Source organism: Aulonocara stuartgranti (genome assembly GCF_965226115.1).
Source record: "Aulonocara stuartgranti genome assembly, chromosome: 7".
NCBI classification, from domain to species: Eukaryota; Metazoa; Chordata; class Actinopteri; order Cichliformes; family Cichlidae; genus Aulonocara; species Aulonocara stuartgranti.
The window spans coordinates 10,040,199-10,062,803 of NC_138945.1; the positions used below are offsets into that span (position 1 = coordinate 10,040,199).

A 22,605-nucleotide genomic window follows, 5' to 3' on the forward strand; every position below is an offset into this window, starting at 1 on the left:
AATCATACATTCATATCGTCGTACATCAATATAGTAGTCGATGCTTCAAACCCAACACTGTGAGCATTAACATTATAATCACACAGAAAGCCACAAAGCAAAACGATCGTCCATTGCATTTGCAGGAGACCACGTGCTCCGCACTTTATTCACTGAAAGTGAGGCACACATGGACAAAAAACCATGAAACTTTTTAACACGCCCTTGATAAACCAGTAAAACATACTTCTATGTGTCCATCGACCTCACAGATTTACACTTTAAACAACTAAAAGTGCTCCAATAAGTAAACAGCGTTAACTGTGCTCTAATTTAGGTGAATTTCGCTCATTATTAACGAAAAAAAGCGATTTTGAGGGACGTTTGAATCATTAGGAATCATTTGTGTGAGTGTGCGCTTTTTATACGTTTATTATTATTATTTTATGTAGACACGTCATACCGACATTCATTTCTTTTTTCTCGTCATTAAACTTTTATGTAAAAAAAATATCGACGTCCACTGCGTTGTCTCGAGCCTGTCCTCAAACGGCTTCGAGGCGAGGTCGTTTAAGGTAACGCGCATCAAAGACTGCGTCATTGTGTACAGCTCAGCAAAGCTAACAAACTCAGGCTGCGCGGACAAGCAAAAGTCTGCGACACAGGGTTACAGTATAATGTTCAGAAATAAAATAAAGACTCACCAATAATACTTGGCGCAGATTGCAACTCAGTGCGGCCAGCCAGTGTCTCTATCATTTTAAACCGAAACTCATGGAATGGCTGGCTACATAGTTTTTGTTTCGTTTTCGTGTAACGCTCCACCAAAATGGCAAAGTCAGTGGCATACGCTGGCCTCCTCCAGATGAACAAAGGAGATATAAAATAGTAGGGTTCTGGAGGAATGATGTATTTGGGTATTTAAACGACTGCGTGACCAGGCAGAAATTTGTGTTAAAGCAAATTTCATGGGTTCCCAAGACATCTGATGGCAAGCGAATGACCATACCACAGGAAATGCCATGGGTTTAATAGTGCGATATCCCGTGTATTAGATGCGGGCAGGCCGGTGGGTGAGTACTGCTTGCTTTGCGCATCAAAATCAGGTTTAGTTTATTGGATTATTCCAGTTCCGAACCCGTTTCTTACTTACAGAAGAGCTAGAGCTTTGGAGCGCGTGTTGCTGGCGGTTCGCCATTCTATTCCGTGTTTTCCCAAAGAGTCTCAGTCTGGACAAGATGCTTTTGACATATTGTAGGAGCTTCTTAAACAAAGGCAAAATGTTGTAGCTGCTGCTATTTCTCTTTATCCCACAAATAATATATAAAAATGAATATGGACTGATAGTGCGTTTATTTTACATCATCCAAAACACACTGGTGCCTGTTATAATACATGAGTATCAGATATTTTGTATTTTGTTATATCTCTGTTGTGAAGCTCTACAACGTCAAAAACGTCACAGTTTAAGTTTAGCGCCTCATAAGCGGACTTAGATGCGATAACATGTCTACTCATTTCCAGGCTTACGAGCTGCAGTCACCCACCTTTTTTCAGACGAAGTATTGCAGTTTTACTTCTTTAAGTACTTTGGTGATTCGGTTTTAAAGGAACTTCAACAGCCATCTCGTCCTTCAAAATCCCCACCCTGACCACATTTCCTGATCTTTGACCTCCCAGTCGGCACTCTTTCATTTCATTTTCTTTATTTGTCAAAGACCATACACAAAAAAAAAAAAAATGAACTAAGAAAAATTTCATTGTACCAAACATGATTAAAACTATTAACTGTGCCACAAAGGATCCATACATACACACTGTATACTCGTGTTTTATTTTTTATTACTTTTCACGATCGCTCTGTACAGCTTTTCAGTTGGCTTGTTCTTGGCATAGTGTTCTCCTCCGGTCCCAGCTGGCAGCTGAAATAGCAGGACTGATCACCCAAATTAGTCCCAACTGCTCTACCAGCCTTCAGGCACTGCCCACCAAACCTACTGCCCCACCACTTCTCTGCAGCAGAGCAGACCACACCCCTGCCACATACTGCCATTGCCTGACTGAGGCCAGGGAGCCATCCGGCAGAGCCTATCCCCCACGCCAGTGGGAGAGGAAATCCCCCATGATCATCTGCGCCCCCGACCACCTTTAACTTCAAAGGTGAGAGCCAGATACTACTGCGTGATCTTGCCATTGGCATCCTTGGTAAATGGTAAATGGCCTGTATTTGTATAGCGCTTTTATAGTCCCTAAGGACCCCAAGCGTTTTACACAACCAGTAATCGACCCATTAACACACACATTTACACACTGGTGATGACAAGCTACATTGTAGCCACAGCCACCCTGGGGCGCACTGACAGAGGCGAGGCTGCCGGACACTGGCGCCATCGGGCCCTCTGACCACCTTCATGCAGTGGAGCCATTGCAGCTGGGCATGGTCTGAACAGAGGGTGAATGACTGTCCCAGGATGTAATAGTGAAACGAGTCAACCGCCCACCGGATGGCCAGACATTCCTTCTTTATCTGGCCTCTCTTTCTAACACTTCACAGCTGATGTATACAACCGGGCAGTTGACCCCCCTTACAAGCTGGGACAAAACAGCTCCCACTCTTCTGTTTGAGGCATCAGTCTGCAGAATTAAAGGGTGTGAAAAGGGTCTCCCCACAGAGAGCCTTCATCACATGCACAAATCCTGCTCAGTTCACTGGACCAGATCTGGCACCCCCTTTCGGGTGACATTGGTTAAGGGCTGGTCAGCTCCTCAAAGTTTGGCACAAATAGTTGGTAATAACCAGTCAACCCCAAGAACCATCTCACCTCTTTTTTGGTCTTGGAATGCGGGCAGGATGTGATGGTTGTAGTTCTCTCCAAATGCGGGTGCAACTGCTTGACTCCTAAGTGGTACCCGAGATACTGTACCTCCCTCTGTGGAACTGCATACTTTTTTGGGTTGGCTGTGAGCTTGCCTGCCTTAGAGACGCCAGGACTACAGCCACTCGCTGCACATGCTGTGGATTATGACATCATCCAGGTAGGCGGCAGCATATGCAGCGTGTGGATGCAGCACCTGGTCCATAAGGAGCTGGAACGTGGCAGGGGCTCTGAACAAGCTGAATGGAAGTGTGACAAATTGGTACAAACCGCGCAGAGTGGAATGCCCTTTGTTAAAATCAGTGTAGTTAAAAAAATGTGCCTAACCAGGAGCTCATTGATCTGCGCATTGGATAAGCATCAAACTGCAACACTTCATTCACTTTGCAGTGGCCAACACAGAACCCTATAAACTCATCTTTCTTCACTGTAAAAACTATGGCATCCTTGCCAAACCGCGCACTGTGCTACTCTTCTATTACTCCCATATCAAGCATCGCAGCCAATTCCTTCTTAAGCAACTTGTCTTTTATGTTCAGGTAACCTGTAGGGCCAAAAACGCATTGTCATGCTAGGGCGCCATTTCAAAATGGTGATCTATGAAATTTGTATGGCTGGGCAGGTGGGAGAACACATCTGCAAACCACTTTTGCAGCAAAGTAGCATCTGCTCTCTGCGCCTGTGTGAGATGGTCATCATAATCTAGGAGGCAGGAATGGTGGAACGTGGCACCTCCGGCCTGAACTGATCTCTCTCCTGAACCATGCTCACCAGAGAAACAGTTTCAGCCTCTCTCCATGCTTTCAAGAGGTTGAGGTGATATATCTGTGTGGCTCCTCCCCTGTCAGACTGTACAACCTCATAGTCAACATGCCCCCTTTGCCATGTGACCACAAAGGGTCCTTGGCACTTGATGAGTAATTTGGAGCTAAAAAAGGGAGCAATACAAGCACTTTTTCTCGTGGTGAAAATGAGTCTAAGCCCTCTGTCGTCCTGTTTCTGGGCCTGGAGCATGTGGCAACCCCGCCAATGTGTGTAGCTTTGCTCTGAGGTCCAGAACATATTGTATTTCATTATTTAGCCGGGCTTGGACCTTCCCCACAGTTGTTTCTTTCCACGGCTTCCTGCCAAACAACAACTAAGCATATCAATATATAACACCACCCTTTTGACCTGATATGGCTTTTACTTTCTCATCATCAGACTGAGACTATGATGACTGATCCATCCGTCAATCCATTCATCTATCTATAAATTTAATCTGTTTGTGTGTGTACCATTAAATTTCTGTGAGCCAGCATAAACATGTGAGGTCAGTGCAACTGAAAACATGACAGGAAAAAGTTAAATATATATTATATTACATAACCATTAATAATTCAGTGACAGTCACCCCAGACAAAAAAAAATTCCATATCATTTGCATGGCTCTTGTTTTCTTCCCCTTTCCTCATAGGGGAGGTGCATAGGAACCAATTTCCTCATTTACTCCTGGTTTTAAAAGCTATCTTGCTTAAATGAAGACAACTGGATTACCACGGGAAGAAATGAATTTTTAAAATATATCATAAGATTAATAGGTGTATGTTGCTAGGGGCGTTGTGTTTGTCACGAATCAGCAATAACAAGCATTTTTACTACTCAAACCGAAACGGTGTGTTCTGTTTCACAATGAATAGTTAAGTAATGGCTTCCAGCTATCTAACCAGAAGTTTTGAACAAACTCAGAGCTCTGTTGGAGGCTGCAGTGTGTTTTTTAAGTGTTTATGACAAAGCAAACACTTTTATCTATGCAACTGAGCACAGTAACAGTTTCATTTCTTTTGTGCAGGGCAGTTTAATGTGACATATTCATTTTTAAAAAATTGCATGTAAAGCTTTCGGATAATTTGTAGCCAATGTGAACAGTACAGAACACTAAGTACTGTCAAATCAAAGGTATTTCGTGACAGGTGAACAACTGGAGCAGCTCAGAGACAGCTTTTTACCCTCCCATTCTTTAAACACATGCTCACTCTTACAATCACCACTGCAGTAGCCTTTATAACTACTCATATTTCATGGCTATGATAGTGGAGCCCTAAAACATGTTGCACACACAGACCTAGCATGTGTGTTACTGCACTCCAAGTTAGCAAACAACTGGTGCACTCTGAACACTAAACCGCACTCACACAAAAGTGAAGGCCAAAAGTTCTCGCAGAGACTGGGGCACACTGGACATTCCTGTAAAGTTAAGTCAAAATAGTTTAGAATGTTATACATGGAGGTTTTCTGAAACTACATTAACCTGAAGGGAATTAACATGAACTACATCAAATTAAATCTTTGCTCAAAGTCATTCCAAATATTTTACAATAATACCTATGTGCCTGCATTTGCATGCAAAAGACCCCAGTAACTATACAATTTCTATATCAGTTTATTATTTAGAACAAATGACCTAAATCTTTCCAAAAAGAAAAGCTGCCCAGAATTTTGTACATTTTAAAAAAAAGTACTAAACCCTCTATTATGTATAACAACAGAATCGGCTCCTTCAGACCATTAAATCGACTGTCACCAACCTCCACTGTGTATATTCAGTCAGACTGTTTTAAACCTCAAGTATAATTGTTTATTTCAGTACAAAAAAGCGTTTTCCTCACATGCAATTTGGTTTTTAAAGCAATCACTGTAAAATAAAACACACTAAAATCCACTGAGTGTTAAAATATCAGCAGTTAAATGAGATGATGTTATAGGGACAAGCACACATATGGAATTAATTAAAAAGGCATTTATAACTTAAAATGTGAGTAAAAATATTCAGTTTTTTCAAGGACAATAGATCTAATGGTCCATTTCCAACATTTACATGTTTTGAACATTTAGATATTTTTCTGTGTTTGTATTCCAGGGAATTCCTGTCCAAGTGCAGGAAGATCCAGTACAGGCACAAGGAGGATGAGGAGGATGCTAATGTTGCAAGTCTCAGATCAACCAGCTGAGCGCTAAGAGCTATGACTCTGGGAAGGTAAATATATATATCAGTTTAGACAATATCTCAAATAGCAGTAAACACACACTTTCTCTTTTATTTATATTAATATATGTAAATTGTACTTCATTTCAATTTATTGTATCATATAATGTGATATGGTTTATGTTGAAACAATAAAGATTAAATGGTTGCCCTTAAATTGATCCTTTGCCTTTATTTTTTTCTTTATCTGTGAAAGGTAGCTAATATAAGGATTTAATACACGTCAAGCATAACTGTTTGATTTGAGAAGCACTAAGGATCTTGAGAAATATAAAACAATACCAGTTGTTTGTAACACGTTTCTGTCACAGATCATCACTTGACCTTTATATTAAATATTCTTTCTGTCAGTAAATAAAAATATTGTTAATGTAGAACTGTACAGTAAATGTTAGCCACAATCGCTTTGCCTAATGTTTTGGGGCTTTTTGCAACAGAAGTGAGAAATATAATGTAATATGGTAAATAGTTACTTAAATATCAATTAATTTTTTATCAGTTAATGTTATAAATCAGGGGTGTGAAAAGAATTTTACATTGCAGGCCACATACAGCCCACTTTGAACCATTTAAACTCGTTTTTCAGTCAGTGTAAAGAAGTCACATATTTAACAGTTTTTCTACATGATAAAGAAAACGCTGCTGTGACGAAGAAAGAAATCTGTCAGTATGACTCTATGGACTTAAATGGGTAAAATTACAGAAAAAGTTCTTGTAGCTCATTCCCCACACTGTCCATTTTTTTGTTGTTGTTTTTTAACTGTAGTGGTAAAAGAACCTGAAATTCTATAGTAGAAAGTGAAAAACAAATTTTTCTGTCATTTAATTGTTTATTGCTTAATTTCTTTCTGTAATATAAAGGGAGGTAGGAAAGGCTGTAAAAGTTATGAAAATAGTTAAAAGTCCAAAACTGATGCTTGTCTGTAGTGAGGATAAGATCAACCATATTAAGAATTATAAATAGCTTCAAGTGCACACCACTGTTAAGCAATACTTAACAAGTCGTCTTTGCGACACAAGTCAATCTTTCCAATGCTAGCTTGATTAACAAAATTAAGCAGGTCAAAACTCATCTTCAACCGCAACCATGACACATAGCCACCCTAAACTCACGACACAATTTCATCAATTTAAGTTGTCCACAGCATAAAAAGATCCTGGACGAGCCCCCACTTGTGTTACGTCCACCCCACCATGGTGGAGGCAAAGGAAGGAAGGAGACAGCAACACCGGAAAACCACAATCAATGAAGGAGGACAACAGGAAAGTTAAGAATTAGGCAGGATTTATTGGTTGCTTGCCTTGATAGTCAAGGCTAGCAACCAACAAGATCAACCAAATTAAGAATTATAAATAGCTTCAAGTGCACATTAAGGTCTGTGAGACTAATTTAGACTCTCAGACACTGAGCTATTCAAAGACACTTTGTATAAAGCTTATTTTATGTAATATTCAATTTTGAACTGTAAATTGTATGCATAAGGTGTATAATGTTTTCATAGGCCTGAACAAATTTAAAACCTTTTGTCCTCCACAATGGAAATAGTTGAAAAATAAAAATTGGTATCACTTTAGCCAACTCCTCTTTCTGCCCCCCTTCCTTAATTCACATAATGGTACGATCCTAGTCTGTCTTCACGTGGGATTGGTTGCGTGTTGTGCCAATCAAAATAAAACATAAAATCCCACCCCTGCCAGCATGGATTCTCAGCAGGGCTGAAGATTCTCACATACCAACGGGCCATTAATAATTGACATATGAAATTATCTCGTGGGTCAGATGTGGTGCACAAACCTTAAGTTTGACACTCCTAGTATAAATCATCCACACCACACCTAGGGTGAACTTCTTTCTGTGGAAGCATTTTTATTCTTTGTTCCCCTGTCCCACAAATTGAGACAATGCTCCATATTTTGACTGGTTCTGCTGGACGAACACTTTTCTCAAATCTGGGTCTTATACACATAGAAAGGAAAACCTTTTAATTACAGTGAAAGGAACATCCCAAGTCACAGACAATATCCCAAGTTAGACATAGCAAGCTTTGCAGATTTTTAAAAATATGATAAAAACTACTACAAAGAAAAAGAATTCTGAGTATATTCTGCAAAACAGTTTTTTCTAGAGGTTCTTTCTGTTGTGTAGAAAAATTAGTTGTAAAGGGACATAGTATATGTGTGTCAAAGTTTCTAAAATTGTCAGACGTGCCAAAATGAAGCGTGTCAGATCCAAACCAAAACCAAAAAAAAAAAATAAAACCCACTGAAATGAAAGTGAAATAAATGAGAAGCTTGAGATTAGAAAAACAAACTTAAGCTTCGTTTTATCATTATTGCACTTACTTAGCAAGAGAGTTGGAAATGTAATATATTTGTCCTGTATGTGCTCGATGACAAGTTCACATTGTTGCTGTGGCCTCAGTTTGTTGGGATCCTAAACACACCACATGATAGAGCTTGACTTGCTGTCACTGTATCAGGATGAAGGAGCTAATCAAAGATACCTAAATGCCAAATTTCTTAGGTTTGCCATGATCACGAAAGCTTCTTACATGCACACACATATATATATATATTATTTACATTAAAAAGTATTATTGACCAGCACAAGTGTCAAAATAAACATTAGAGAATCCAAATTCCAAGACTGTGTTTTTACCGAGTGAAAATTTCATGTCGAAATGTTTAAGAAGTTTGTCATACTAAAGACTGTGACATTTCAGTGATTGTATTGCACAACAAGTGGAATTAGGTTGACATTGAAACTGCAGTGATGTGCATGTGCCAAAAGTGGACTTGAAGCTGTGTCTGCAGAGTCGGTTGAAGTGTTAATAGGTTGACATATGAGTGTGAATGCCTGAGAGATATCTCTTACAGCTAATCACATGAAATTATTTGTATAATTTAGTTATTATGAAACTATTACACAATGGCATTACAAGTTATTGATGACAATTTAAAAATCATTTTCTGTTTGTTAATATTTTTAATTAAAATTAAAAATATATCCATTAATAAAAGTTTGAAATGTGTGTTTTGTCATTAATTGGTCCAACCATTTGACAAGGGACTTGACATGAGCTATTTTAAGTAGGGATTATGAACAATTCAGGATGTGCATTTGGTGATGGAAACATGACACATGAGATCTACGTACTAGCGACAAATGCTAAACTCATGTACCCATCAGCTGTCTTCCTGACCATATTTGGTTTATGTTATATATTTAACTTATGCGTTGTAAGCAAACACACTGAATGCATTCATATCTGTGTATGTAGTAGAAGACGTGAAAGTTGTTTGTGCAATATGTTTATGTGTTAGATCACTCTGGCCCAACAATTATGTGCTTTTAAAATTATGAAGTGTATAAAAACATTAAATAATTAATTACCTATAAATTACCTATAAATATATGTATATAACTTTTTTCCACTTATAAAAAATGCATTAGACAAATTGTTTAATCTTCAGTAAATATGAATTAAATTTTCTTATTATTGCATATGTTTTATAAATCATTGGTAGCTCATTCAAAAAGGTTTGTAATAAAAATATTGTATCCAACTATTGCTCTGCATTGTCTTTTTATTCTTTGCTGTAATTAACAATAACATTTTTTCTATAGACATAAGAAAATCTCAGCTGAGTGCAGCCTGTCACCAGGTGGCAGAAAGCAAGCAATATTCCTTTTCAAAACAGACACTGGGTGCATATGAGGATGCAAATTAGGGAGAAGAAAATCAAACAGAAAAATCTGGATATTCTTGCTAAGGACCTACATCACTCGAATCATCCTAGTATTTATATATTATAAATTTATCAAATAAAATTAACATTTTTAATTAGAAAGATAGAATGCAAAGTGTCTTTTTGTGTTTTTAAAACCCCTATATAATTTATATTCATGCTAATTCAAGTGGGGATTATTAACAGTGTGCATTTGCTGATGGAAGTATGAAACATTAGATGCACGTACTAGCGACAAATGCTGAACTCAAGTAACCATGAGCTGCCTTCCTGGCCGTGTTTAATGTATGCTTTGTAAGCAAACACACTGAGTGCATTCAAGTCTGTGTGAGCTGTAGAAGATTGTATTTGTGGTCAGATTATCAATATTAATATGAATATCAACACCTTAATTATTATATACTTTGGCAGTATAGTTTAATATTAATTAATGCTAACTGTATATGTTTGATACGTTATTGATAGCTCATTCAAAAAGGTTTTTTAAAGAAACAGTCTGGAAATCTAACTATTGTCCTGCATTTGTCTGTTTATTTATTGTTTTTACCATAATTATGAATAACATTGCTATTGCCCCACATATGATTCTCCACTGAGTGCAGCTTGTCAGCAGCGCTCAAAAAGTAAGCAATGGTTTCAAAATGAGCCTTGTAAGAAGGCTCACTTTGTTTCGTAAGGCACACATATTATTAGCTGTGCTAAAACATCTACAAAGCAGCAAACACGACATTCATTTGTCACAGTGTTTAGTTGCCATCCTTAACCTACAGTAAAAACTTGACCTTGTACTTGGCCTGGCACCGCAGACTTGACCTAGTGTTAATAAATTCCAACACACAATTCCCACTTGAAGCATTGAACGTTGCCATTCCAACATATATCTCTAACTAATCTGTGTGGCATGGCAACAGGTGTGGCCAACTTGGATTTATGGCATTCCAGAAATGACCCTAAGACACAGAAAGAAACTGTTGAATTGTATAAAATTGTTTCAGTGTCTCCTTAATTATAAACCGATGTTTATAGTTTTTAATGTTTTCTTTCATGTTTTTATATCCTCATCCTTCTAATGAAGCATCCTGAGTCTCAGATAGCATCATGTATGAGCTTAGCTTGCAATTCAGGTTGTGATTGTATCAAAAGAGAAGTGGGATATCTTTGGCATTATCCTAAACTGCTCATGAAAATCAGACATTTTTGCGGTTACTTTCCCGTCTTAATCTAGTTGGTAAATCAGTAGGAACATATTACAAATACAAATACTTTGTACTAATAAATTAATAAGAAAAACAAACAAAAATATTTCAAAGTTTATACAGGTCAATGGAATTAAATGATAGTAAATCATTGTGTAAGTGTAACAATAAGGTACTGTTCAAGTCTATCTTCAAATATTATTAGAAAATAGACTTGAAGTCTCTAAACACTGGAGTTGTGGTTACACTCATACACCGTCAGTGAAAAATGAGCCGCTTTGCAGCCTGTGCAGACAGCTGTTTTCATTAAAAGTTCAGCTGTAAGTAGATCTTCATCTGTGTGACACTGTCCTGAAAAATACAGCTGAAATACAACCTGTAGTGTAAAATATGGCAAAGGCAACCAGGGGGAATCATTGTTTTGGAGATGCTTCATAAAATAAATCAGCTTCACAACTGCAACTTGAAAAAACACAAAGCATTTTTTGGAATCCCCTTTTCTTTTGCACCTTGTTTCTTTAATGTGGACATGATACTTTGAATTGTTTTTAAGTGAGAAATCCTTTGCTTTCTTTAAAAATAGCTTTAATTAAAGGATGTTTAGAAGTGAAAGCTGATGTACAGTATGTCCTTGCACTATGTTTCAGCGGATGTCTGCTCACTCTGGTATCCACACCACATTTGGCATTTCTCCCATATATAACTTTGTCGGGTAAGCATGCTGCATTGAATATAAGCAGTCCGCGAGAGCACATCACTCTGTGGTAGAAGAAGAAGACTTTTGCTTGTGGTAGGTTTGTCTTCTATCTGCTTTGGAACTGGTAGTATCTTCATTATTATTATAATAGTACTTAAATAAATACATTTATTTACTTTTTTAAAAACAAGTATTTTCCAAGTAATTGACAATATCTCATATGTGTTCAACAGGATTGTGCAATATAACATACTTTTGACAGAAACAGAGTCAGGTATGGACAACTTTTAACTATTTAAAATTGTCAGTATTTTATGTTTTATATTATTTGTCTTTGGGCAGCACGGTGGCACGGTGGTTAGCACTGTTGCCGCACAGCAAGAAGGTCCTGAGTTCAATTCCAACATCAGGCCGGGGTCTTTCTGTGTGGAGTTTGCATGTTCTCCCCGTGTTTGCGTGGGTTCCCACCGTCCAAAGACATGCAGCTTGTGGGGATAGGTTAATTGGAAAAAATCCAAATTGCCACTAGGTGTGAATGTGAATGGTTGTTTGTCCCTGTGTGTTGGCCCTGCGACAGACTGGTGTCTGGACTGGCCTGTCCAGGGTGTACCCGCCTCTCGCCCTATGACAGCTGGGATAGGCTCCAGCACGCCCCGCAACCCTGCAAAGGATAAGCAGAAGCGAATGGATGGATGGACGGATTATTTGTCTTTGATGTTAAGGTGTTAGCTGTCCACTCACAAGAACTCAGCGATAACTCTAACATATTTGTCTAAGATTACACTTATTTGTCATAACATCATAGAAGTAAACCGCCACCATGAGTACGGACGCAGAGATGGCCGTTTATGGCAAAGCTGCCATTTACCTCCGTAAGCCAGAGAAGGAGAGAATTGAGGCTCAGAACAAACCTTTTGATGCCAAGTCTGCCTGCTATGTGACTGATGCCAAAGAGCTGTACTTGAAGGGTACTATCATCAAGAAAGATGGTGCCAATGTCACCGTCAAAGTCTTGGACACTCAGGAGGTCGGTATTATAAAGTTAGAGTTTACTGAGAGTCAGATGTGACAAATTCTCATCGTGATCAATGTGCTGTTGCAGGACAGGACAGTCAAAGAAGACGACGTCTCCCCAATGAACCCTCCCAAGTTCGACAAAATTGAGGACATGGCCATGATGACCCACCTCAATGAAGCCTCTGTGCTGTATAACCTCAAAGAGCGTTATGCAGCATGGATGATCTATGTGAGACTGTCTTCCTAAGAAGCAAAACTTTTAAAATTACTCTTCTAACAGCAACTGTTAATTAACATCCACTTTTTAAAAAATCTCTTTAACCACTTTTAGACCTACTCTGGGTTGTTCTGCGCCACAGTAAATCCCTACAAGTGGCTCCCAGTGTACGACTCTGAAGTCGTCGCTGCCTATAGAGGCAAGAAGCGTATGGAGGCTCCACCCCACATCTTCTCTGTCTCTGACAACGCTTATCAGTTCATGCTTACTGGTATGCCTTTAACTCAAAAATCAAATATTTAATCATATATATGGTGATAACTACAGAAATACATAGTGAACTCCTTTTTCATTTTAACAGATAGGGAGAACCAGTCTGTCTTGATCACGTAAGTGACACATTGTTTGACTTTGTTTAAAATAGTTCAGCATTTCGAACAAACTCTTAAAAGTATTTGTCTACACCCAGTGGAGAATCTGGTGCCGGAAAGACTGTGAACACCAAGCGTGTCATCCAGTACTTTGCCACTATCTCAGTTGGTGGAGATAAGAAGAAGGAACAAACATCCGGCAAAATGCAGGTACACAAACGTGATAAGATTAGTAAAATCATTACAAAATATACTTCAGTAAGAAAAATAATTTTCTCATATATTTCTTAAACCTGGGTTTAAGGGGTCCCTGGAGGATCAGATTATTGCAGCCAATCCCTTGCTGGAGGCTTACGGTAACGCCAAAACTGTGAGGAATGACAACTCTTCTCGTTTTGTAAGTATGGAGTGATCTTTAGATAGGAGAAATAGTGTTATGATTGTTGCGTGACTTTGACAGCTCCTTTTGTTCCAAACAGGGTAAATTCATCAGGATTCATTTTGGCACAACTGGCAAACTGGCTAGTGCTGATATTGAGACATGTAAGTGACAAATTCACAATGTGAGTAGCTCATCTGACTTTGGGACAAACTGTGACTTCAAAATTTGATCAAAATCTGCAGATCTGCTGGAGAAGTCTAGAGTGACATTCCAGCTTCCCGATGAGAGAGGTTACCACATCTTCTACCAGATGATGACAAACCACAAGCCAGAGCTGCTTGGTAAGCAGCAAAACCAAAGTTGTTGCACAGTTCTCATTTTAAACAATTTATTAAACACTTGTGTTTTATTCTTTTTTCCAGAAATAGCCCTCATCACAACCAACCCCTACGACTTCCCCATGTGCAGCATGGGTCAGATTACTGTGGCCAGCATTGATGACAAAGTTGAGCTGGAAGCAACAGATGTGAGTGAGATTTGATTTATAATTAAAATATCAATGATGTTTGTCTTTAAGAAAAAAAAGTGTTTATGCAGTGTTTTATGTGGACACTTTTGAACAGAATGCTATTGACATCCTGGGCTTCAGTAATGAGGAGAAGATGAGCATCTACAAAATGACTGGTGCTGTGCTTCATCATGGTAACATGAAGTTCAAGCAGAAGCAGCGTGAGGAGCAAGCTGAGCCTGATGGCACAGAGGGTGAGTACTTAGTTAAAAAAATACTTGTGAATAAGAGCAGTATGGTTGCCAATTAGACTAAAAAATCCTTGTCACATACTGTATAATGTATGTACTGTATAATAATGTTATAAATTGCTGTTTTCAGATGCTGACAAGGTTGCTTACTTGCTGGGTTTGAACTCTGCTGACATGCTGAAGGCTCTGTGCTATCCCAGAGTGAAGGTCGGAAATGAGTATGTCACCAAGGGACAGACTGTACCTCAGGTAAATGAGACAAACTGGTACAAAAAACATGCGCTGCTTAAATCAGAGCGTATTTGGATCAAATGAAACATAATCATGTACCAGATTTAATAGATAATTATTTGCCAGGTATATGTTTGTTAAATATTTGGTCTTAAATGCATTTTGTGATTCAATCAAATTTTCCCTTTTTATTTTTTTAGGTGCTGAACTCTGTGACAGCCCTGGCCAAGTCCATCTATGAAAAGATGTTCTTGTGGATGGTCATCCGTATCAACCAGATGTTGGACACAAAGCAGCAAAGGAATTACTTCATTGGTGTCCTGGATATTGCTGGCTTTGAGATCTTTGATGTAAGCTTTATTGCTAACAAATGGGGAAACTCTACTTCAATTATAAGATCCCGCTTAGTGATTTTTTCCCTACCCTTTTCTCCCCTCACAGTTCAACACCTTGGAACAACTGTGCATTAACTTCACCAATGAGAAACTGCAACAGTTTTTCAACCACCACATGTTCGTCCTGGAGCAAGAGGAGTACAAGAAGGAGGGTATTATCTGGGAGTTCATTGACTTTGGCATGGACTTGGCTGCCTGCATTGAGCTTATTGAAAAGGTATACTTCAAGTTCATGTTTGAATCTTATATCTTTTTTGTGTCAGTTTTGTTATAATAGAGGAAAAGTGCCACTTGGTGACATATCTCTTTTCTTTACCTTCATCAAGCCCATGGGCATCTTCTCCATCCTTGAAGAGGAGTGCATGTTCCCCAAGGCAACTGACACATCCTTCAAGAACAAACTATATGACCAGCATCTTGGCAAGTGCAAAGCATTTGAGAAGCCAAAACCTGCCAAGGGCAAGGCTGAGGCCCACTTCTCCCTGGTGCACTATGCTGGCACTGTGGACTACAACATCGGTGGCTGGCTGGATAAGAACAAGGACCCACTGAATGAGTCTGTGCTGCAACTTTACCAGAAGTCCTCAGTTAAACTGCTGAGTCTTCTGTATCCACCTGTAGTTGAAGGTATGATGTAACTGAAAACATACATTTTCCATATTCTACATGTTATTAAGTTTTGTTTGGTATTACGAGTCTCACAATGTTTTTAATTACAATTCACAAACAAAAAACAGAGACTGGCAAGAAGGGTGGCAAGAAGAAGGGTGGCTCCATGCAGACTGTGTCTTCACAGTTCAGGGTAAGGTTTGAGAAGTAAATTAAATGTAAAATAATACATTTTTTATTTTTACTTTTCATGACAAAAATGTACTTTTGTGTACCTACAGGAGAACTTGGGCAAGCTAATGACAAACCTGAGAAGCACCCATCCTCACTTTGTGCGTTGCCTGATCCCTAACGAGTCAAAGACTCCAGGTAACCCAACATAATTTGTGTGCCTGCATGCACAGGTTTGGATTAGAAAACAGCAAATTAGTGTTTGTTCACAGTATGAACTCAAACATTTTTGTTCTACAGGTCTGATGGAGAACTTCTTGGTCATCCACCAGCTCAGGTGTAACGGTGTGCTGGAGGGTATCAGAATCTGCAGAAAAGGTTTCCCCAGCAGAATCCTCTATGGTGACTTCAAACAGAGGTGCAATTAATATCCTCGTGGACTTTTGATTCAAAATATGATAAGAAAATGCTGACACTGACAAATCACTCTCTCACAAAAGATACAAGGTACTGAATGCCAGCGTCATCCCTGAGGGCCAGTTCATTGACAACAAGAAGGCTGCAGAGAAACTGCTTGGATCAATTGATGTTGATCACGACCAGTACAGATTTGGACACACTAAGGTAAACAGCCTGATTGCATTACTATAGATCCATGCATGAATATAAAATTACTTTTTTAATTTTTAAAAATCTGTCTGCTTAAAACAATTACTTTTGGACAAAACTGAAGGAAGTAAGGTCAGTGAACTGGATGAAAACTAAAAAGAAGCTCAAGTAAAACATCAACAAGTTTCCATCCCCAAATTTCAATAGCCCTGGATTTATTATCATAGTTACACATGAAGTTCAAATCAAAATTTTCCTATTTTTTCTCAAAGTACATTTAATCAACTATTTGACACATTTATCGTTATGTTTTCTTTTTTGTTTTAAAAATTCTTATTATTTTATGTGGCTCATTTGACATAAATTATGCTACTTTGTGCACACATGAGATATTGTATGGTAGACAATAAACCAACTCCCATATGTAATGCAGACGTGTCTACACAGGAGGCACAAGGTTTCTCAAATAGCATGTCATTAGTTTAGCAAGCCTTTCACTGTGTACGTTCATAAAATTCCGCAAACCTGATGTAGATTTACATTTACTTTCTGAATCATTTCTAATTGAATGCTTACTATAATATAATTCTCTCTTGTGATCATTTAGGTGTTCTTCAAGGCTGGTCTCCTGGGTACCCTTGAGGAGATGAGAGATGAAAAGTTGGCAGCTCTGGTCACCATGACTCAGGCTGTCTGCCGTGGTTTCCTCATGAGAAAGGAGTATGTCAAAATGACGGAGAGGAGGTATGTTGAACACAGCAATTAAGAGCAATGAGCCAGAATAAAAACAGTGAAAAATAACTTTGTCAATAATGGAAATCTCTTGTGCACAGGGAGTCCATCTACACCATCCAGTACAACATCCGCTCATTCATGAATGTCAAACACTGGCCATGGATGAAGGTGTACTACAAGATCAAGCCTCTGCTCAAGAGTGCTGAAACTGAGAAGGAGCTGCAGCAGATGAAGGAGAATTATGAGAAGATGAAAACAGATCTGGCTGCTGCCCTGGCCAAGAAGAAGGAACTAGAGGAGAAGATGGTGTCCCTTCTGCAGGAGAAGAACGATCTGCAGCTCCAAGTGGCATCTGTAAGTAGATATCAAGAGAAGCTGTGCCCTTTTATTTTGTTACCATAAAATGTTAACGTGTTCATGTGTGTTCTTCCAATGCAAACTAGGAATCAGAGAATCTCTCAGATGCTGAGGAGAGATGTGAGGGACTTATCAAGAGCAAGATTCAGCTGGAGGCAAAACTCAAAGAGGTAACTGAGAGACTGGAGGATGAAGAAGAAATCAATGCCGAGCTCACTGGCAAGAAGAGAAAGCTGGAGGATGAATGCTCTGAGCTCAAGAAAGATATCGATGACCTGGAGCTTACCTTGGCTAAAGTAGAGAAGGAGAAACATGCCACTGAGAACAAGGTTTGACATTTGGATTATACCTAGCAGATTAAACAACATGTATACAACAATACAGTCACATGTTAATAACACTGTAATTGCAAATGTAGGTGAAGAATCTGACTGAAGAGATGGCTTCTCAAGATGAGAGCATCGCTAAGCTGACTAAGGAGAAGAAAGCTCTTCAGGAGGCTCATCAGCAGACTCTTGATGACCTCCAGTCTGAGGAAGACAAAGTCAACACTCTGACCAAGTCCAAGACCAAGCTTGAGCAGCAAGTTGATGATGTAAGTTGAAAATGTCACAGGTGATGGCAAAACAGAGAGAGAAAAGAAACCTCTTCTTGAACAAGAGAATAACAAAGTCATGTCATTGTGCAGCTTGAGGGTTCTCTGGAACAAGAGAAGAAGCTTCGTATGGACCTTGAGAGAGCCAAGAGGAAGCTGGAGGGTGATCTGAAGCTCGCCCAGGAATCCATTATGGATCTTGAGAATGACAAGCAGCAGTCTGATGAGAAACTGAAAAAGTACTTTCATTTTTCCCCCCTTTATGACAAGCATCCTTCTAAGGATTGGACATAATATGTACATTTATTAATTATGCAACTTATTATTTTCACAGGAAAGACTTTGAAATCAGTCAGCTCCTTAGCAAGATTGAGGATGAGCAGTCAATGGGTGCCCAGCTTCAGAAGAAGATCAAGGAGCTTCAGGTAGATGATACATGATGTTACATCAAATGATAGTCCATACATATTTTCTGCGTTGTACTTTAAATTTGAAAGTTTACTCAGAGGAGACACACATCTAATCCAACAGGCTCGTATTGAAGAGCTGGAGGAGGAGATTGAGGCTGAACGTGCTGCTCGCGCCAAGGTTGAGAAGCAGAGAGCTGACCTCTCCAGGGAACTTGAAGAGATCAGTGAAAGGCTGGAGGAAGCAGGTGGTGCAACTGCTGCTCAGATTGAGATGAACAAGAAGCGTGAAGCTGAGTTCCAGAAGCTCCGTCGTGACCTGGAGGAGTCTACTCTGCAGCATGAAGCCACCGCTGCTGCTCTGCGCAAGAAGCAGGCTGACAGCGTTGCTGAGCTGGGAGAGCAGATCGACAACCTCCAACGTGTGAAGCAGAAGCTTGAGAAGGAAAAGAGTGAATACAAGATGGAGATTGACGACCTGTCCAGCAACATGGAAGCTGTCGCTAAAGCAAAGGTAAACAACAAAATGCATTTATTTTAATACTTAAATCACCAGCAAATAGTGATGATATAAAAGCTTGTCACTGATGAATCTTTTTCTCCCTCTCTAGGGAAATCTTGAAAAGATGTGCCGTACTCTTGAGGACCAACTTAGTGAACTGAAGGCCAAAAACGATGAAAATGTCCGTCAGATCAATGATTTGGGTGCACAGAGAGCACGTCTGCTTACTGAAAATGGTTTGTATAAGACAACATGCAGTGATCCGAACTTAGTCCTTTATAGTGATCTTCTGTTTTCGATAGAAAAACTGAACACAAACTAAAGTTTGATGACTATTTTTACACAAGGTGAGTTCAGCCGCCAGATTGAAGAGAAAGAAGCTCTCGTCTCTCAGCTGACCAGAGGCAAACAGGCCTTCACACAGCAGATTGAGGAGCTGAAGAGACACATTGAAGAGGAGATTAAGGTAAGAAACACTTCAATGGAGGCTGGTATGGCTTACCAGACAGAGCAGGTGATCCCTATGCTGTAAGGCCCAAGTTTGAATCCATCATAAATGGTAAAAGTGCGTATAGTTTTTTGTTGGTAATTCCGACATTTTGCTCATGCAATGATGTGTCTTACACCAGGCCAAGAATGCCCTTGCCCATGCACTGCAGTCAGCTCGCCACGACTGTGACCTGCTGAGGGAACAGTTTGAAGAGGAGCAGGAGGCCAAGGCTGAGCTGCAGCGTTCAATGTCCAAGGCCAACAGTGAGGTGGCTCAGTGGAGAAGCAAATATGAAACTGATGCTATCCAGCGCACTGAGGAGCTTGAGGAAGCCAAGTGAGTATTTAGTTAGTAAGAATGTGAGCAAAAAACAAGTAAAACAATAAGCTTTTACTGAAACAATGTTTTTTCATAAAGGAAAAAGCTGGCCCAGCGCCTTCAGGAGGCAGAGGAGCAGATTGAGGCTGTTAACTCCAAGTGTGCTTCTCTGGAGAAGACCAAACAGAGGCTCCAGAGTGAAGTGGAGGACCTCATGATTGATGTGGAGAGAGCTAATGGCCTGGCCGCTAACCTGGACAAGAAGCAGAGGAACTTTGACAAGGTACCATCATTTACTTTGCTTGAACAAGACACAAACTCATGGTTTCTCTTAGTATGGGTGAATAACTGCATCGAATGTATATATAGGTGTTGGCAGAGTGGAAACAGAAGTATGAGGAGGGTCAGGCAGAGGTGGAAGGAGCTCAGAAGGAGGCTCGTTCTCTCAGCACTGAACTGTTCAAGATGAAGAACTCCTATGAGGAAGCCTTGGATCAGCTGGAGACCATGAAGCGTGAAAACAAGAACCTGCAACGTGAGTTCCTACTATGCTGTGCAAGTAACGTGTGTTCATTTTTAATGTCTTAAGACTAAACAATATCACACATGCCTCTGCAGAGGAGATCTCCGATCTGACTGAACAGATTGGTGAGACTGGAAAGAGCATTCATGAGCTGGAGAAGGCCAAGAAGCAGGTGGAGACAGAGAAGTCTGAGATCCAGACAGCTCTTGAAGAGGCTGAGGTAAATCTTTGTCTGAGGAGCTCCTCTGAAAATAAATATTCAGTTATACACAAGTAAAATCTACAAATGCAGAGATGAATATCTTTTCATATTCATTCTTTCATATGATTAGGGAACTCTGGAGCACGAAGAGTCTAAGATCCTGCGTGTTCAGCTGGAGCTCAACCAGGTCAAAGGTGAAGTAGACAGGAAGCTGGCAGAGAAAGATGAAGAGATTGAGCAGATCAAGAGGAACAGCCAGAGAGTGACTGACTCCATGCAGAGCACTCTGGATTCTGAGGTCAGGAGCAGGAATGATGCCCTGAGAATCAAGAAGAAGATGGAGGGTGATCTGAATGAGATGGAGATTCAGCTGAGCCATGCTAATCGCCAGGCTGCTGAGTCCCAGAAACAGCTGAGAAATGTCCAGGCACAGCTGAAGGTATGATAGAGCACATAGCTGTTGTACACAAGTGCATTTTTTTATTCATGTGAATATAATTTTGATATTCTTTTTTACTAGGATGCACAATTGCACCTGGATGATGCTGTCAGGTCTCAGGATGACCTCAAGGAACAAGCTGCTATGGTGGAGCGCAGGAACGGTCTCATGGTAGCTGAAATTGAGGAGCTTAGAGCTGCCCTGGAACAGACAGAGAGAAGCCGCAAAATCGCTGAGCAGGAGCTGGTGGACGCCAGTGAGCGTGTTGGTCTGCTGCACTCTCAGGTGAACATTTTTGAAGAGACACTTTAATTGTTTCTTTAGACAAACTTAAAATGAACATCCTAAAATGTAAACTTTCCATGTCTTAGAACACAAGCCTTCTGAATACCAAGAAGAAGCTTGAGGCTGACCTGGTTCAGATCCAGAGTGAAGTGGATGACACTGTTCAGGAAGCAAGAAATGCAGAGGAGAAGGCCAAGAAGGCCATCACTGATGTAGGTTTATACACATGTCCACTACGACGATACAACTCAGCTTTGTCTTCATCACTCTGTTAATTGAGGTCATGTTTTCAAGGCTGCTGTGATGGCTGAGGAGCTGAAGAAGGAGCAGGACACTAGCGCTCACCTGGAGAGGATGAAGAAGAACCTTGAGGCTGCTGTTAAGGACCTGCAGCACCGCCTGGATGAGGCTGAGAATCTGGCTATGAAGGGTGGCAAGAAACAGCTCCAGAAACTTGAGTCCAGGGTAAGAAGAATGTGCAACTGAAAAATATGTGTGAAAACACACATATATAAACCATGGATTTTAAAAGTTTGCTCAATTTTCTGAAGGTGCGTGAGCTGGAGGCTGAGGTTGAAGCTGAGCAGAGGCGTGGTGCAGATGCTGTTAAGGGTGTCCGTAAATATGAGAGGAGAGTGAAGGAGCTCACCTATCAGGTAAAGCACATTAACATTTTACATCCATCCATTCTGTTCCACTTATCCTTATCAGGGTCGCGGGGGGCTGGAGCCTTTTCCAGCAACCAGTGGATCACATTTTTAAAATGTGTTTTCTTTTATAGACTGAGGAGGACAAGAAGAACATTAACAGGCTGCAGGATCTGGTTGACAAGCTGCAGCTCAAGGTGAAGGCCTACAAGAGGCAGGCTGAGGAAGCGGTAAGGACCACACACAGAAAAAAAAACCCTCAACTCTATGTCAGATTTTAGTTTTGTGCAAACAAACTGTCATCGTTTTGGACACTAAGAAATTTTGACTTATTACAATGTTACAGGAGGAGCAGGCCAATACCCATCTGTCCAAGTACAGGAAGATCCAGCATGAGCTTGAGGAGGCCGAGGAACGTGCCGACATTGCCGAGTCCCAGGTCAACAAGCTGAGAGCTAAGAGCCGCGACTCTGGCAAGGTAAATGTACACACACTTTAGACTTTGCACAAAGTTATAAGAAGAAATATCCCAATTCTGCTTTGAATTTCATAAAATTGGCTACAGACAATAATTTGATTTGTTTTCACTGAATGCTCTGTTTTTATACACACAGACCCATATGTACTGTTTTCTTTTGTTCTACAGGGAAAAGATGCAGCTGAGTAAAGCACATGTGTGAACTGTGCATTTCTAATCATATAATATGATGTGAAATACACTCCAATAAAATATTTTTTATCACAATTTCCTGTCTGTGATATTTTCATAGTAATAAACAAGAGAGTAAACATGACACACGGGTAATCTAAGTGCTAATGAA

General features: G+C 39.9%; 2 protein-coding genes across 8 annotated transcripts in view; one reads left to right on the plus strand and one right to left on the minus strand.

Annotated features, from left to right (window-relative positions):
• The window catches only part of nlrc5 (NLR family, CARD domain containing 5), a 48,059-nt gene extending 42,299 nt beyond the window's left edge, over positions 1–5,760 (minus strand). For 2 of the 6 annotated variants that reach the window (XM_082540730.1, XM_082540726.1), the window contains exon 1: positions 684–803. The gene's annotated coding sequence lies outside the window, so the exon portion shown is untranslated. Of the gene's footprint in view, positions 1–8; positions 99–683; positions 805–1,526 lie in introns of those variants that run through there. The other 4 variants (XM_082540727.1, XM_082540731.1, XM_082540729.1 and 1 more) reach the window with 4 other exon arrangements.
• A 5,838-nt stretch (positions 5,761–11,598) lies between these two features.
• Positions 11,599–22,529, plus strand: LOC309711279 (myosin heavy chain, fast skeletal muscle-like). 2 transcript variants are annotated; one of them, XM_082541496.1, is made up of 41 exons: positions 11,599–11,616; positions 11,757–11,797; positions 12,329–12,550; positions 12,626–12,769; positions 12,872–13,028; positions 13,119–13,146; positions 13,227–13,338; positions 13,433–13,525; positions 13,608–13,671; positions 13,753–13,851; positions 13,933–14,036; positions 14,134–14,272; positions 14,400–14,518; positions 14,701–14,850; positions 14,942–15,112; positions 15,222–15,522; positions 15,633–15,697; positions 15,786–15,873; positions 15,976–16,093; positions 16,176–16,299; positions 16,892–17,028; positions 17,118–17,373; positions 17,463–17,705; positions 17,795–17,971; positions 18,065–18,210; positions 18,306–18,396; positions 18,503–18,892; positions 18,990–19,116; positions 19,228–19,346; positions 19,510–19,706; positions 19,788–19,971; positions 20,058–20,223; positions 20,307–20,431; positions 20,544–20,852; positions 20,934–21,137; positions 21,224–21,349; positions 21,432–21,602; positions 21,689–21,793; positions 21,919–22,014; positions 22,131–22,262; positions 22,431–22,529. In XM_082541496.1, the coding sequence occupies exons 3-41, from the start codon at positions 12,344–12,346 to the stop codon at positions 22,449–22,451; spliced, it is 5,805 nt and encodes a 1,934-aa protein (XP_082397622.1). In that variant the 5' UTR covers positions 11,599–11,616; positions 11,757–11,797; positions 12,329–12,343; the 3' UTR covers positions 22,452–22,529. The 2 variants fall into 2 exon arrangements, with proteins under 2 accessions (XP_082397622.1, XP_082397621.1); XM_082541495.1 differs by having other exon boundaries at positions 13,753–14,036.
• The last annotated feature ends 76 nt before the right edge of the window (positions 22,530–22,605 follow it).